The following is a 14,488-nucleotide window of genomic DNA, read 5'->3' on the forward strand; positions in this document are numbered from 1 at the left end:
ACCAACAAAGAGCCATGATGCCTTTTTTGCCAGCAATTTTGCAGTTACAGATACTGGAATTTATAATATCTTAAACAACTCGTGGTTTTTAAATATTGGAATAAACAATACAAACATCAATAGGGCTTTATAAAACATTTTAGAGAAATAACTACTAAGCAAAGGCAACTTGTTTTCTTAGTTTCCTCATCTATAAAATAAAGGCAGCATTATTTCCATCCCCTACCTCCTTACCAGTGCCAATAGTCTACAATTCTGAGTGTTGTAGGAAAGACTGTAAAGGTACAATATATAACCAGATTCTGACAAGGACATTAAATATGAAGAGAAACAAAGAAATCAAGAAAAATTGTTAATAAAAATCAAAGGTGTAATAGAGAAACCAAAATGTTTTATAAATGTCAGAGATCTTAAGATTGACATGCATATTTCAGCAATCTAAAGTAATACCCGCCCCATAGCTGATTCACTTTGTTATAAAGCAGAAACTAACACACCATTGTAAAGCAATTATACTCCAGTAAAGATGTTTAAAAATAAATAAATAAAGTAATACCCCAAATTAGTGAACTCATCTTTATGGCAGATTTGTGATGAGAAACTTAGGCTTTATTTTTTCAAGTGCTTTAAGCCATAAGGTGATATGCAGATGTAAATTTCTGAAAATAGTGTTTGGACAAAGTGGTAACTGTGCAAATTTATTTTGAAATAGTTAAGATTTATACAATGAATTCAAATATTAGAAGAGTATTGGTAATTCAACGAAAATTTTTGTGTGCATGTGCTAAGCATTAGAGATAACAGTTTAAAAGTCAATTGTGTATCTTTATAGACTTGAGAATTTCGAACCCAAGGGCATCCATTATTTGATTCAAGGGACAATGCAGCTTGTCTCAAGTTTCTACTACCTAATTTTTTTAAAGGAGGGGAAAATGGATTATCTAATTTTCTAGAATGCAGTATTAGCAGGGCCAGTTATTTTAGGAATTTCATTGGATCACAGATTTTGAAGAGCTGCGAAGGTATTTGGAAGAAACACAATTACAGTTTTAGACAAGATGCATGGATTTTAATGCATATGAGTCATGCTTTTATTTCTGTGACTGCCTTTGAAGTGCCGACCTTGGGATGTCTCTAAATTACAAACATCTGCTTTTCAGTGTGGCAATTTGAAGAGGAACTGATTGTGCTGAAAGGTGAACTGTGTTACCCAAAGGACATGGTATCCCTGGAATTTGCAAGATGTATGTGTGAATTCCAGAAAAATCCTGAAATTTTTAACTCTTTGGCCAATGTGGTCTAAACCAACTTGTTTTCATGAATCTAATAAGATTGAAGCTAATAGTCAACATCAGTTAATGTAAACCAACAAGATTGATATGCACTCTAACAGAATATATCCCATAGTATCCAAGAATGATTCTGTTTTATCCTGCCTCTGTTTACACTCAGTTAATTTACATGCTTTTGTTATAAAGTGATAAAGAAGTTAACACCTTTACAAATATATTTCAGAATAACAGTGTTAAAACTGCATGTCGAAAATTTGAGGAGTTTGTTTGCAATTCAGATGGCTAACCAAAGTATGAGCTATACATGACGTATATCAGCATGATGTAAGATAATGGTTCAAACCACAGATCACATCCTGTTTATTGGTGGGCGGTGAAATCGTTTTAGTAAATCACTATCAACACTTTTTTTTAATGAAATGCAAAAGAAAAGAATAATGAAAACTTTTGTTTTATAGAACTTTTCACTCATTTTTGCGCATATGCATGTATGCATACACTGTGTCATGATGTAAAATATAGTTCTTACTCTGGGTTACAATTGAAAAATTTTGAAAGCTGGTACTACTAGGCAGTGTTCTAGCAAGCAGCATCCTTTCAGTTGCATGAAATACTGTATTATGATTCTGGTGTTCTGAAGATTCACATTGTAAACGTCTCAAAAGTGGTATTAACTTTTCAGTAAAATCATACTTGGAAAACCTTAGTTAACATCACTGAGAGGGCCCTCAAATGAGGAAGCAGTGAAAGCAAAATGTAGGTTATCAGCTACATGGGGAAAAGTGTACAGATCATTGAAATGGCAGACATGATTCTCTTCAGAAAAAGTCCAGTCAAAACATGGTGTAACAGTACCCTTAAGTAAAGAGCATATTAACGTGGACCATCCTGAGTCCAACAGACTTCATGTGCAGGAATTCTCATGTTGGAGAAGGTGGAAAATAAAGCAGCTGACTACTGTATGATAATGACAGACAGAATTGCTTTGTTTCATGACTAAGCATGCAATCAGCAACTATTTACATTTTTTGTAGCAATGCAAGGTACTTGACACAACCATTTTTTAACCTGCTGGAAAGCATCTCCTTTTTCTTTATTTCTTCTGAAAAGTTTCATCTTGATGTCAGCATTTTAAATTATCTGCCACTTTTCAGGAACCTAATCATTGTTTAAATAAATAAATGGTATTTTTCATTGTTAAGTGACAAGGCCAAAAATCATGCACCTTCATTCAAAAACTGAACAACTTTTTTGGATTACTTTTGTATTGCTAGTAAAAGAAATCCACATTTTTGGCAAATTGACTATTCCTTACAATTGTTATGAGTAAAAAATGTGTGCAGCTACACATTTAGGTGTTTCTGATCATGGGGCTTACTGTTGATAAAGCACAGATGCCTCTTACCTAGATATGCAAACTGAGGCCCAAAGAAGTGATGTGCTGGCCCAAGGTCATGCAGCTCATCTGTGTATTAATCCTCTAGGTGATCAAAGACAAATAAATGGCCTTTATATGGCCATCACTAGTCTCATTAGTACAGTGCCAGGCACATAGTAGGCTATCAACAAATGTTTCTGAAATGACTGCACCAGCCAATATAATGTTAAATTTCAACACTTCATACTCAAGCCATTTTCCTGAACTTGTGGACTATTTAAGTTTTATCAGCTGTGATTTTACTTTTTTGGAGTTCACTGAATTTTCGTGAACCATTTTGACAAATGTTACCGGTAGTTAGTTTATAAACCAATGTATCAGCTGTTCTAAATTAAAAATTAAGATTACCAATTCGCTTAGTTTTTGCTGCACCTGTCCTACTGGTAGTGCCATTTCTCTCTCTGCTCTTCCCCCTTAGCCAGAAATAAGTTCCCAGCTCACTAGAACAGATTGCCATCCCTCCCACAAATAAGCACGGCCTTACACATTTGGCAGCATTGAAGAGGCTCCCTTCAAAAAGCTGAGTTAGAAGCTTCTTCCAGAACTCCTGTGAGTTAGTGGTATGTTTACTGCAACAGACCTTTCATCATTGTCTTCATTAAACCTGGTCTTTGTCTGGTAGGAAGGAGTGGAGAGAACCATTCTTTCACAGACTTCATCAATGGCTTATTAAAGCCACTCATTTATATTAATCAGAATGCAGATTAGGGCTCATCAGGGTTGTTTGTGCCCAGGTGGTGGGTGAGTAGATTCACCCCTTATTTGGCCACTGCTTCTGCTCCCCGTGTTCTTCAGAGGTTGCTTCTCCAACGTGGCTGCCAACCTGGAAGATCTGGCTGGGCGCTGAGGACTCCACCTGGAACCAGATAGTTTGCTTAAACCCAGTTTGTAAATGATAAAGTGCTTTACAAATGTTAGATATTATTGGCCTCTATGGGAGAGCGCTACTCCTTTACCAGTCCTTCTCTACCTCACCTTGGTAATGTAGGTAAATCTTTCTTCTTTAAAAGCAACTCTCAAATACTTTGTGCTCCATTTGTATGAAGAGGAACGGAAGAGTGAAGCTAACCACCCTGGTTACCATTAGCAGGCTATTCAGCATCCTTTATCTATAAAAGTATTTTTCTGTAAAATATTTTCACTGACAATATAGTTTTTGTGGCTTAAAAAAAAAATCTTGACAATATCCCTTCAAATGCCAAAGCACTTTGAAAAGAACATATTTACTCTAAATCTGTCTTTTGTTCCTCCCAAGATGTATATGAGAATTAATTTTCCCTCGAGGGTGTTTTACCTTTGCTACTGCTTCATGCATTGCTGTTTGTTCCTGGGGATTGGGGGAGGAGTGCAATAGATTTGTGTGTAATTAATGCCATCAGAACTGCAGATGCGTATACACACATGACTGTTTCCTTTGCTAGCAGCTGTTAAGAGTACTAAAGACTGAGGGGCTGTGGGTTCATTTGCCTCCCAAATAGAGTGATGGATCACACGTTGTCCTGTCATTCCACGCTGTAGTAAAAAATGTCATTAAAATAACCTTTCCAGTGCAAGTTTTTGAAAGACAATTATAAATCTGTAGTAGCCTCCACAGTTTTAGTATACCAAGCAAATTAAGTACATAGCAACCTTTTAAAAGTGAATTAAAATACAACTATACTATACTATACTATACTACCTTATGACATCAACTCAGCTTATGCTGACTTGAGTTTCATTTGGGCCACATTAGTTTATAATTAACATTTTTCTAAAGATTTAGTTGTATTTTACTTTAAATTTAGGCGCTCCTTTGCTCAAACCGAAGTGGTCTGGTTTACTAGTGAAACATGTACAACTCTGTTGAGTCTGTTCCATCTGTCAAATGCTGACTGTCAGTACTCCTAAATCACAGTTACTGAGAAAGGCACAGGTTGTCTGCACAGAATGCTTATCACCACTTACAGATCTTATTTTTGCTAATCAAGAGACTATTGATTGCTATATTCCATAAATCAATTTGTGGACACAGCTTAGCTTGAAGCCTTTCTGAGACTGAAACAGGGTATACTTCTTCCCATCCCACCCCCTAGAAGTAGGTTTATTTTATCTGATTATGAAAGCAAGCTAATAAAAGGAGAGAAAACTTAGTACATTATATACTAAGCAATTATACATTTAAGCAATTCAGAAAAGTTGAAGAAAAAATTTTAATTAAAAACATCTAGAATCTTACCACTTACAGATTATCATTATTATCAATATTTTACTGTTTCAGACTTTTTTCTCAGCATATATGAACACATAGATTGACCTCATTTTTGTTTTAAAAATACCTATCACGTTGTTCTGTTTTGTTTTGGTGTTTTTTGCGGTATGCGGGCCTCTCACTGTCGTGGCCTCTCCCGTTGCGGAGCACAGGCTCCGGACGCGCAGGCTCAGTGGCCATGGCTCACGGGCCCAGCCGCTCCGCAGCATGTGGGATCTTCCCGGACCGGGACACGAACCCGTAACCCCTGCATCGGCAGGCAGACTCGCAACCACTGCACCACCAGGGAAGCCCATGTTGTTCTGTTTTGTAACCAGCTTTTCTTTTTCATTTCCTTAAGAATATGTTATAGACATTTTTATATAGCAGTAAGTGAGGATGTTTTTTGGCCATTTGGTCATTACCACTTCCTACTTCTCTCAATTACTAATTTTTAAGTTGAGAATTTTATTATATTATAATATACAATTATATAATATATAATTAATATATATATAATTAATTATATTATGTATAATTATATTATAATTTTATTATATAATAATTACAACACCTTTTGTAAGGGTATGCATCACTTTAGTTTTTCAGTTTAAAAAAAATCACTGAATTGTAGTTACCCTTGCCAAAAATAAAGAAGGAAGCAATTACATATTCCCTTGCAGTTGGTAAAATTTGTCCTGTAAATTAACCATTTAAGAAATTCATTCCAAAGGTCAGTTGTATTGGATCTGTAATTGTGCTAAGGTTCAGACAGGTCTGAATACTACCTATTCCTTATCTTTCATGAGAGGGTAGTGATTAAAAGGGGAGAGATAACAGAGATTGTTTGCTTGAGAACAGCAATTTGATGTCCACTTCCTTTCCTATGCAACCTTCTCTTTGGTAGCCAAAAACGAGGTGGCAGGGGAAACCAGCTCATAACACTGACATTGTGAATGGTTACCACTTCTGGCTCACTGAAATCTAAGGTGTTACTTAGAAGATTGGGAGATAGTGTATGACATTGCTGTAGCGTTAAACACGACACAAATCAAAGAAAAAAGCATAGTTGAATTTGCATGTACAGGTAAGCAATTCTGCTCTTCTCACAACCAGAAATGCAGAAATGAAGAAACATATCTCCTATTTGATTACTCTCTAGGCAGGTAAACTAAACTTTATAATAGTGTTGGTGACAGTCATATAATCTGAAATAATGTTTCAGGATGCAACAAGTCAATGTTACCGAGACCTCTGATTTTGGTTAAAATAGTCTTTTCATGTGTTCTGTTGTTGAATTAAAACCCACTTTTTCTAGTAGAAAGTGTTTGCTTGCCCCCTGGGCTTGGAACAGAAGACCTTGGTCTTTCTCTGGAGCACCAAAAAGTCTGGGACAGGGACTCGTAGTCTCAGACAGTCTGGCAGTTGAGCTCTAGATTCTCTTCTGGCTGACGTTATCCTTGCTACCGTTTTAGGTTGCTTGAACAAATCATTCCTCAGTAATCTGAGGGAAGGGAGGAGCTCATTAAGCAAGTGCTTTCTTTTTTTTTTTTTTAATTTATCTTTTGGCTACGTTGGGGTTTTTTTGCGCGCGGACTTTTCTCTAGTTGCGGCGAGCAGGGGCTACTCTTCATTGCAGTGTGCGGGCTTATCTCACTGCAGTGGCTTCTCTTGTTGAGCATGGGCTCTAGGTGCGCAGGCTTCATTAGTTGCAGCACACGGGCCCAGTAGTTGTGGCACGTGGGCCCTAGAGCACGTGGGCTTCAGTAGTTGTGTCTCACAGGCTCTAGAGCGCAGGCTCAATCGTTGTGGCACACGGGCTTAGTTGCTCCGCGGCATGTGGGATCTTCCTGGACCAGCACTCAAACCCATGTCCCCTGCATTGGCAGGCGGATTCTTAACCACTGAGCCACCAGGGAAGTCCCAGCAGGTGCCTTCTTGTATTTAAGTACAGTAGTTATCTAAACAGGTGAATGCCTGCGGTAGTAAACCATGTAATGAAAAAAAAAGATGAGATCATTAAATGTTCTTGTTAACATATGTATGGGCTGTTAGCCCTGTGGTCTTCCTAGAAATATTTGCAATTTTAAAGGAGGATAATACTTAAACACATCTCTTTTTGGTATAATTTTAAAAGTAAACATCTCAGGCAGTGGAAAGATACTTAAGTGTGTGCTGGATTAGTCACTTTTGCTTGGGACATATTCACCTCCCCTAGGCTAGACTGCTTCTTATACTCTCTTGCCTTCCTGGACTTGTTAACCTAAGGAAGTCCAAAGCTTTTTCCCTGATGGTTGCTGTTGGCAGTGGAGGTGTATTCTGCTTAAGCAAGGACGGCCGTTTGGAAGTACAGGTCATTTAAAAATTATAAACTTGTAAGTACAGATCTACATATATTTGCTAATTGCATTAACAGAAAAACAATTGGAGAGTAAAAAGTTTTTGTTGCTTCTTCCTGGTCTGGAATTTCAGGGAAATAAAGGAACACTCTGTTTATCCAAAACCAGATCCATTGTTAAAATTAGTGTCGTAGTTTCTTTTTGTAAATCCCTCTTCACTTTACCAGTGCTGGTCTCAGACCTCAAACTGTTTCAAAACCATAACATTTCTTAGTGACTGATTGATCTGTATTATGTGTCCAGCCATCAGAGGGATCTTGGGATGTTGCTTGTGTAAACTGTAATCCAATCTGATGCTGTGCATTTAGTTACAGTCTTTCATAGACCTATTGGCAATACTTTATCCTCCTGGATTTGGGAATAGAGCTTATCTGATACCTTCAGGGGGGAAAAATCCATTCATTTTTCTCTCTTTCCCCACTTAAATAACTCAACACATCTGGTAACACTGTAGGATCATTGTCCTCGCAGTTCCTCTGCAGCTCATATTGCTACAATATTTCTTAAGGATTTGGTTACCTAAAGGGCAATGCAATTAAAAAAAAAAAAAGACTTTGTATAGGTCTTACAAATTAACCCATCTGCAGAGCTAGAAAAAAATAATCCCTTTAATCAGCAAAATTTCCATATCGGCAGGCTTGTGTGTGTTGTGCAGGATGCATGTAAATATAAATTTGGAGATAAATGCTTATGTGTTAAAATTTTAAAGCATATCTTTCTACAAATTAATGTCATTTGCCTCTAAGAAAATGTTTATTAAATCCAAGGTACCTGAGATTGAAGTATCTTGTTGTTTGGGTCTGTATCCTTTGGCTTAATAATGTCTTCAGTTACAAGAATGAGAAAAGCTGAAACAAAATCCTTTAATTTAGTCAAAACTGAGCTAAATTTTAGGAAGCAAAGAGTGGAAATCTGATACAGGACTGCATAACATAGGAAGCTAAGTATACAAGATACTAAGACTTCTTAAGAAGCGGGTAGGTTTGCCTTGAGGAATTCTTGTTTGAAATGGCTGCACTGAACATTATAATAAATACCACTGTTTTATCCTCTTGAATTAAGATGGTTTATGCAAACAACTCTAAATTGTACAGTAGTTCCAAAGAGACCATTTACTATTTTCTGCTTGTTTTGCATTCTGGAACAAGTTCAAAGCTTTTGATTTTGTTTGATTTTTTTTAATAGCCTGGGCCTTGAAAATAATACAGGTTTGATGATACAATTTCAGTATTACAGTTCTGTAAAAATTTTCAGTGTTTAAGGTACATTTGACCCAGGGGCCCTACACCAAATATATCCACAGTGCAGTTTTAGTACAACAAAATGAACACATTAGAAAGGTTGCTTTTCTCTCTGTATTACGTATGAAAATTAGCATTGTGATGCCTCCCAGAATGGGGATATTGAAAAAGTATCCACCTGACAGAAATAAACATTGAGCAAATAAATTGGGTTAAGATTTCATTAGTTATCTGAGGGACTTCCCTGGTAGCACAGTGGTTAAGAATCCGCCTGCCATTGCAAGGCACACGAGTTCGATCCCTGGTCCGGGAAGATCCCACATGCCGTGGAGCAGCTAAGCCCATGCGCCACAACTACTGAGCCTGCATCCTAGAGCCCGCGTGCCACAACTACTGAAGCCTGCGCACCTAGAGCCCGTGCACCACAACAAGAGAAGCCACCGCAATGAGAAGACCGCACACTGCAACGAAGAGTAGCCCCCGTTCGCTGCAACTAGAGAAAGCCCATGCACAGCAACGGAGACCCAACACGGCCAAAAATAAATTAATTAAAAATTTTTTTCATTAGTTATCTGAAATTTAAGCTTATGTTCAATATGGCTATTACTGGATTTTCACGTATATTAAATGCTATGCTTACAAGATTTTTTTTTTTTTGCTTGAATTATGACCGGAAATATTGGATCACAGCTCTAATATCCAGGTGGGCAATGCCATTTGCCAGGATCTTTGCACATAACCCCATTTTTTTTTTCTATCAAGCATAATACTGCCTTGCTACTAAGCCTTGTGAAGCATTCTGAGGTAAAAATAGGGATACATTTTTTAAATTGTTTCTTTTGATTTTTTTCTTGTTTTTTAGGTTGTGGAACTTTTAGCAAGTGCTCTTATGGATTTGGTACAAGGAGTATACCATGAAAATTCTACTTCAGCAAAGGTAAAGATTCGCTAGTCATTATAAAATGTTAGGTTAAAAACCCTCATGGCAAAAGTAGAATTGACAAGCAAAAATATCATTCTTGTTTTGTGTTTAAATTGTTCGTGACATTTTTTTAGATTAGTGTTTTGGCTACAAATTCATGGTCATATGCTTTGCACATAGCAGATTTAGCCAATTAAAACAACCTCTTATCCTCTGGCTGGATTCAAAGTCTGTTCAATCTACAGCAGCCCAGAAGACACCAGGATGCTTCTGGCTGGCAGGTAGCACTGTCAAAAAGGCAGGCAGGCTAGAGAAGCAGCTCACACTGAGGTGGCTGGACCCAGCCTTTCCTCAGAAGAAGGGGCTTTCCATGTCCCAAAAGAGTGGACATGGTCCCAAGAAGGTGACTGTTGGGGGCATGAGGGAGGAATGTCTTTTATATCCAAGATCCAGAATTTACTGCATTATTAAATTCTCTGTGATAAGATGTAAGATGATTGCACAGTTGGATTATTTTGATTAATTTTATAGTTCTAGAATTAAGGTTTTTTGACTCATTTAGCAGGACATCTCAAAAAGGGTTACATTTTATTTCCTTAAAATGCAGTTATTTCATTTCAGCAGGATATTGAATGTGAAGCAATTGCTTCATTGACCACCACCATCAGTTAACATGTTATATAATATTATAAGGGACTCCTATATTAGTGTTTCATTATTCTAGCTTCTATAGCTTCTGCATTAGCAAGATTTCACTCACTGCAAATTAGAGAAAAATATGTATGTATGCACATCTTAAGCTTTTTGACATTTCCATTTGAAAAAAGAAAGACACATTTTACTGGAAGTGAAACATAGGGCATGAGCAACTTGGATATGAAATTTAAAATTTAAAAGTATAACCCAGGGATTCTGGATGGTTCAGAGAGTGGTTAGTGAAATATGAAGAATTATACCTTGAACATCTGCTAACATTTGGTTCAGAGAACCATAGTTCCTGGCAGGCATATCGAACTTCACCTAAGCAGCATAGTGCTGTGTGGGGACCTGGCAGGGTATGTGACCACAGTAGACCCCCTTTGCTGTGTTTTTCAAAAACATACCATAGTTCTCTACCATGGCTGAAGGTTAATAGGAGATTGTAAAATGGAGGACTCCTGGTCTAGTTCCACTCATAAAAAGACCCCTGGTATATAGTATGATGAAGACGATGGTAGGTAAGCAAATAACACTGTGGTAAGTAATTCACCTGTTTCTTCCTTAAAGTCTTCACAGTAATCCTGCTAGCAGAGACTGCTGCTCTCCCCATTTTACATCTGTGAAAACTGAGGCTTAGAAAAGATTAAGTAATGTGCCCATAGTCATACAACTTGTTAGTTGAGATTGAACTTCAGAGCTCAGGCTCTTAAACTCTCATTCACTGCCTCTGTAACCTTAATGAAACCAGATTTGCTAGCATGCCTCTGCCATACCTGAGATCCTACCATATATGATGATTACAGTGACCCGGGATATTTCTAAGGTGTTCAGTTTAGTTCCATATAAGATATTAATGTTTTATAGTTAAATATCTGTTAAGTTTTAAGTGAAAGTGTTATTGTTGATTTTAAGGTTCTTGACTTATTCACTCTTAGCATTTGTCCACTATAATTACTCCAGTTTATTAATAATTTTGTGAACATTTGTTAAGTACTTTTTATATTTCAAGCAGACCTGCTAGCAACAACAATAAAAATGCTTAGCACTTCACAGTTTGCTTATACTTTCTTTCTACTTAATCACCTATGAAAAGGGTGACATTTGTTGGTACCCACTTTATAGAGGAAAAGCCTAAAATTCAGAGATGACAAATGCCAAGAAAGCATAGTGTCTAGAAATTGTTAATGCATGTTTGACAGTGACATGATCTGAACCCAGGTTTTTTGACTCCAAGTCCTATATAATCTCTTTCTTCCTGGGAAAGAGAAGAGAGGAAGCAGCAAAGTCTTTGAAGGACTGTTGATCATACATGAACCATCACTTAGCAAGCACCAGTTGCTGACTTTGATTATCTAATTTAAGTTTTACTCAGAAGACTCTAGCAATGCTTTGTCATCTGCCCTCTTTCCCCACCACCTTCCCAAACACATTTCTTTCAAACACTTGAGAACTTTTTTAAGCAGTTACATTTCTGAATATAGCCAAACCATTTAAAGAGCTGTTCTTTTTTTATAACGGAAACAAAAATGCATAGTTGAACTGAAGCAGTGGGAGTGCTTCTTGATGCCTCCATTTGCTCTTTAGGTCCAATTTAGGTTAACCACATTTCCCTTCCTAACCAGAAAAATTCTGAGCTTTTTTACCCCCCCTTCTGCGTGCGCTTGCCATTACCGTGGCTGTTCAGAATCTGGTTTTTCTAACTTGGCCCAGGAATCATTTCAGAGACAGAGAGAGCACTGCCCCCCACATGGAGTGCCTTCAAGGTTTTCATGTTCTGACAAGATTGGGAAGCAGCCACAAGTGGAGGTCATGTGGGAAGTGAGTTGCACAACCTCTGTAGCCTGAGGCCAGTTCAGTACACAAAAGAATTGCTTTGTGATTTAAAATAAGCTGCAAACCATTTCATCTCTCCAGGGATAAGAGGATACAATAGTGGTCTGTTTTCTATATGGCTACTTAATACAGTGATGGAGAAGCTGGGTAGTATAAAAATAGCTTTCTGTGGAGTAGTATCTCTGTGACTAGGGTAGATGCATTAAAGCAAATGGAGGGGAATTGTAACTGAATATGTTAGAAATCACCTTCTCCAGAAGTTTGTAGAGTAATTACCTAATCCTCCTTAAAACTATGAAAATTTATGTGACTTATGTTAGTAATACTTAACAGATTGTACGTAAATCGGGATTCAGTGTTATTTAGGCAATTCTTCCTTATTCTGTCCGTTGAAAAATAACATTTTCATTTTTGCGTTTGCTAGTTTGCGAACCATTTCTTCCTTGAAATAAAAATTAGCCATTGTGCTTTCTTTAGTGTTTATATCTCCCTTCACTTTACCTGCTTTTTTTTTTGTTGTTAGCTAATTGAAGAAAGAAGCACATCAAATAGAAAAAATGCACTTTAAATGGTCGTTGGCCATCCTAAGAGTTCCCTAGTCATTGTATTCATATTACTGTGCGTGCTAAATATTTTACATTTTAGCAAAATTTGCTTTGAATCCATAGGCCATTATATGTAAAATCTTTTTAACACAATTATCTTATTATTATAACTTGTTTTCTAATTAGAAAAGTAAATATATGTTCATTAAATAAAAATTGAAAGTACAGAAGAGGTCAAGAGGAAAATAAAAATTATTTTATATAAGCCATCCCCCAGAAATGAATCATGATTACATTCTAGTGTATTTCCTTCTAGATTTCATTCTATATTTCTCCCATTTTTGAGTTATTATTGTACATATAATTTTTCGTCCTGATTTACTCTCCAGGATAGTCATTTTTGTTATTAAAAGTCTTCAAAAATATTTAATGGCTGTTTAATATTTCTTCATACTACTGTACTATAATTTACTGAACCAGTCCACAGTTTTTGGACACTTACCTTGTGGTTTTTTTTTTTTTTTTTTACTAATTTAAACAATATTGTGATGAACATTTTAGTGTACATAACTTTGCTCTATTTCATACTATTTGCTAAAAAAAAATCTGACAGTGAGATCCTTGAATTTAAAAAGTAAGAATATTTTCAATATATCCCTATGCAGAAAAGGACTACTGTCCTTAGGAAAACTGCTTGTAAGGTTTGGCCCTTGGATTTTAGGGATGTTTCCACCATTCTCTAACTGATAAGGGCAGTTCACTGTACCTAAATTCTCTGCAAACAATGTTATTTATACTGATCACCTGCTTTCCTTCTCGGAGTCTGGAATTTTGGTACATGCTAGGCAGAGGTTGCCTACATCACCAATTCCAACAAAAACTCTGAAAACTGAGTCTCCAATGAATACCCCTGCTAGACAGCATTTCACATATGTTTTCATACATGTTAGTTCTTAGAGGAATTAATCACATCCTGTGTGACTCCACTGGTAGAGGAAGGATTCTTAGAAGCTTACACCTGGTTTCCTCCAGACTTCATCTCTGCACCTTTTTCCTTTGCTGGCTTTACTTTGTATCCTTTTGCTGTAATAAACTACACCTGTGAGTTCAACTATATGCTAAGTCCTGTGTATCCTCCTCACAAACCATCAAACCTGGGGGTGATCTTGGGGATCCCAACACACTCTTTTTCTGATTTTTTATTGTTTATTTCCCATCCACTCCTGCTCCCTCCTTAGGAATCTAATCAAGGTCCTCTGTAAGGCATGTGTCTTCAACCCACGTTGGTGTTGAGATGGATAACAGCAGACTTCGTCCCTATTTTCAGAGGTTCTGCTCATGTTAGCTTGGTCCCAGTCTCAGGAAAGTGAGAGGGTTTTAAAGAGAATCCAGTTGTCTTGCAAAAGAACTGATTTTAACAGAGTCACTGAAATTGTGACTATAAATAAAGATCTGTTCTATTTTTTTCTAAACACATTATATTTCCAGTAGATTATTCTCTTAGGAGGAATATCATTGTTTTTGTGGGGCAAGATAACTTCTATCCACTTATTTGTTTTATCTTTTTCCTTTTTAATTTTTATTTATTTATTTATTTTGCGGTATGCGGGCCTCTCACTGCTGTGGCCTCTCCCGTTGCGGAGCACAGGCTCCGGACGCGCAGGCTCAGCGGCTATGGCTCACGGGCCTAGCCGCTCTGCGGCATGTGGGATCTTCCCAGACCAGGGCACAAACCCGTGTCCCCTGCATCGGCAGGCGGACTCTCAACCACTGCGCCACCAGGGGAACCCTATCTTTTTCTTTTTTTAAAGATTTTTTTGATGTGGACCATTTTTTTAATATAAATTTATTTATTGTTATTTATGGCTGCATTGGGTCTTTGTTGCTGTGCG

The 14,488-nt window shown here is 37.2% G+C and overlaps 1 protein-coding gene across 4 annotated transcripts in view; it reads left to right on the forward strand.

Annotated features, from left to right (window-relative positions):
• PDSS2 (decaprenyl diphosphate synthase subunit 2) overlaps positions 1–14,488 on the forward strand; it is a 268,202-nt gene that overhangs the window by 167,564 nt on the left and 86,150 nt on the right. For all 4 annotated transcript variants that reach the window (XR_014295138.1, XM_082634002.1, XM_082634003.1 and 1 more), the window contains one exon: positions 9,460–9,534. Coding sequence is in view for 3 of the 4 variants with exons in the window: in XM_082634002.1 (XP_082490128.1) it covers positions 9,460–9,534 (75 nt within the window). In the remaining variant the exon portion in view is untranslated. The remainder of the gene's footprint in view (positions 1–9,459; positions 9,535–14,488) is intronic.

The sequence above is a fragment of the Mesoplodon mirus genome (genome assembly GCF_964341445.2).
Source record: "Mesoplodon mirus genome assembly, chromosome: 10".
Classification (NCBI taxonomy): domain Eukaryota; kingdom Metazoa; phylum Chordata; class Mammalia; order Artiodactyla; family Ziphiidae; genus Mesoplodon; species Mesoplodon mirus.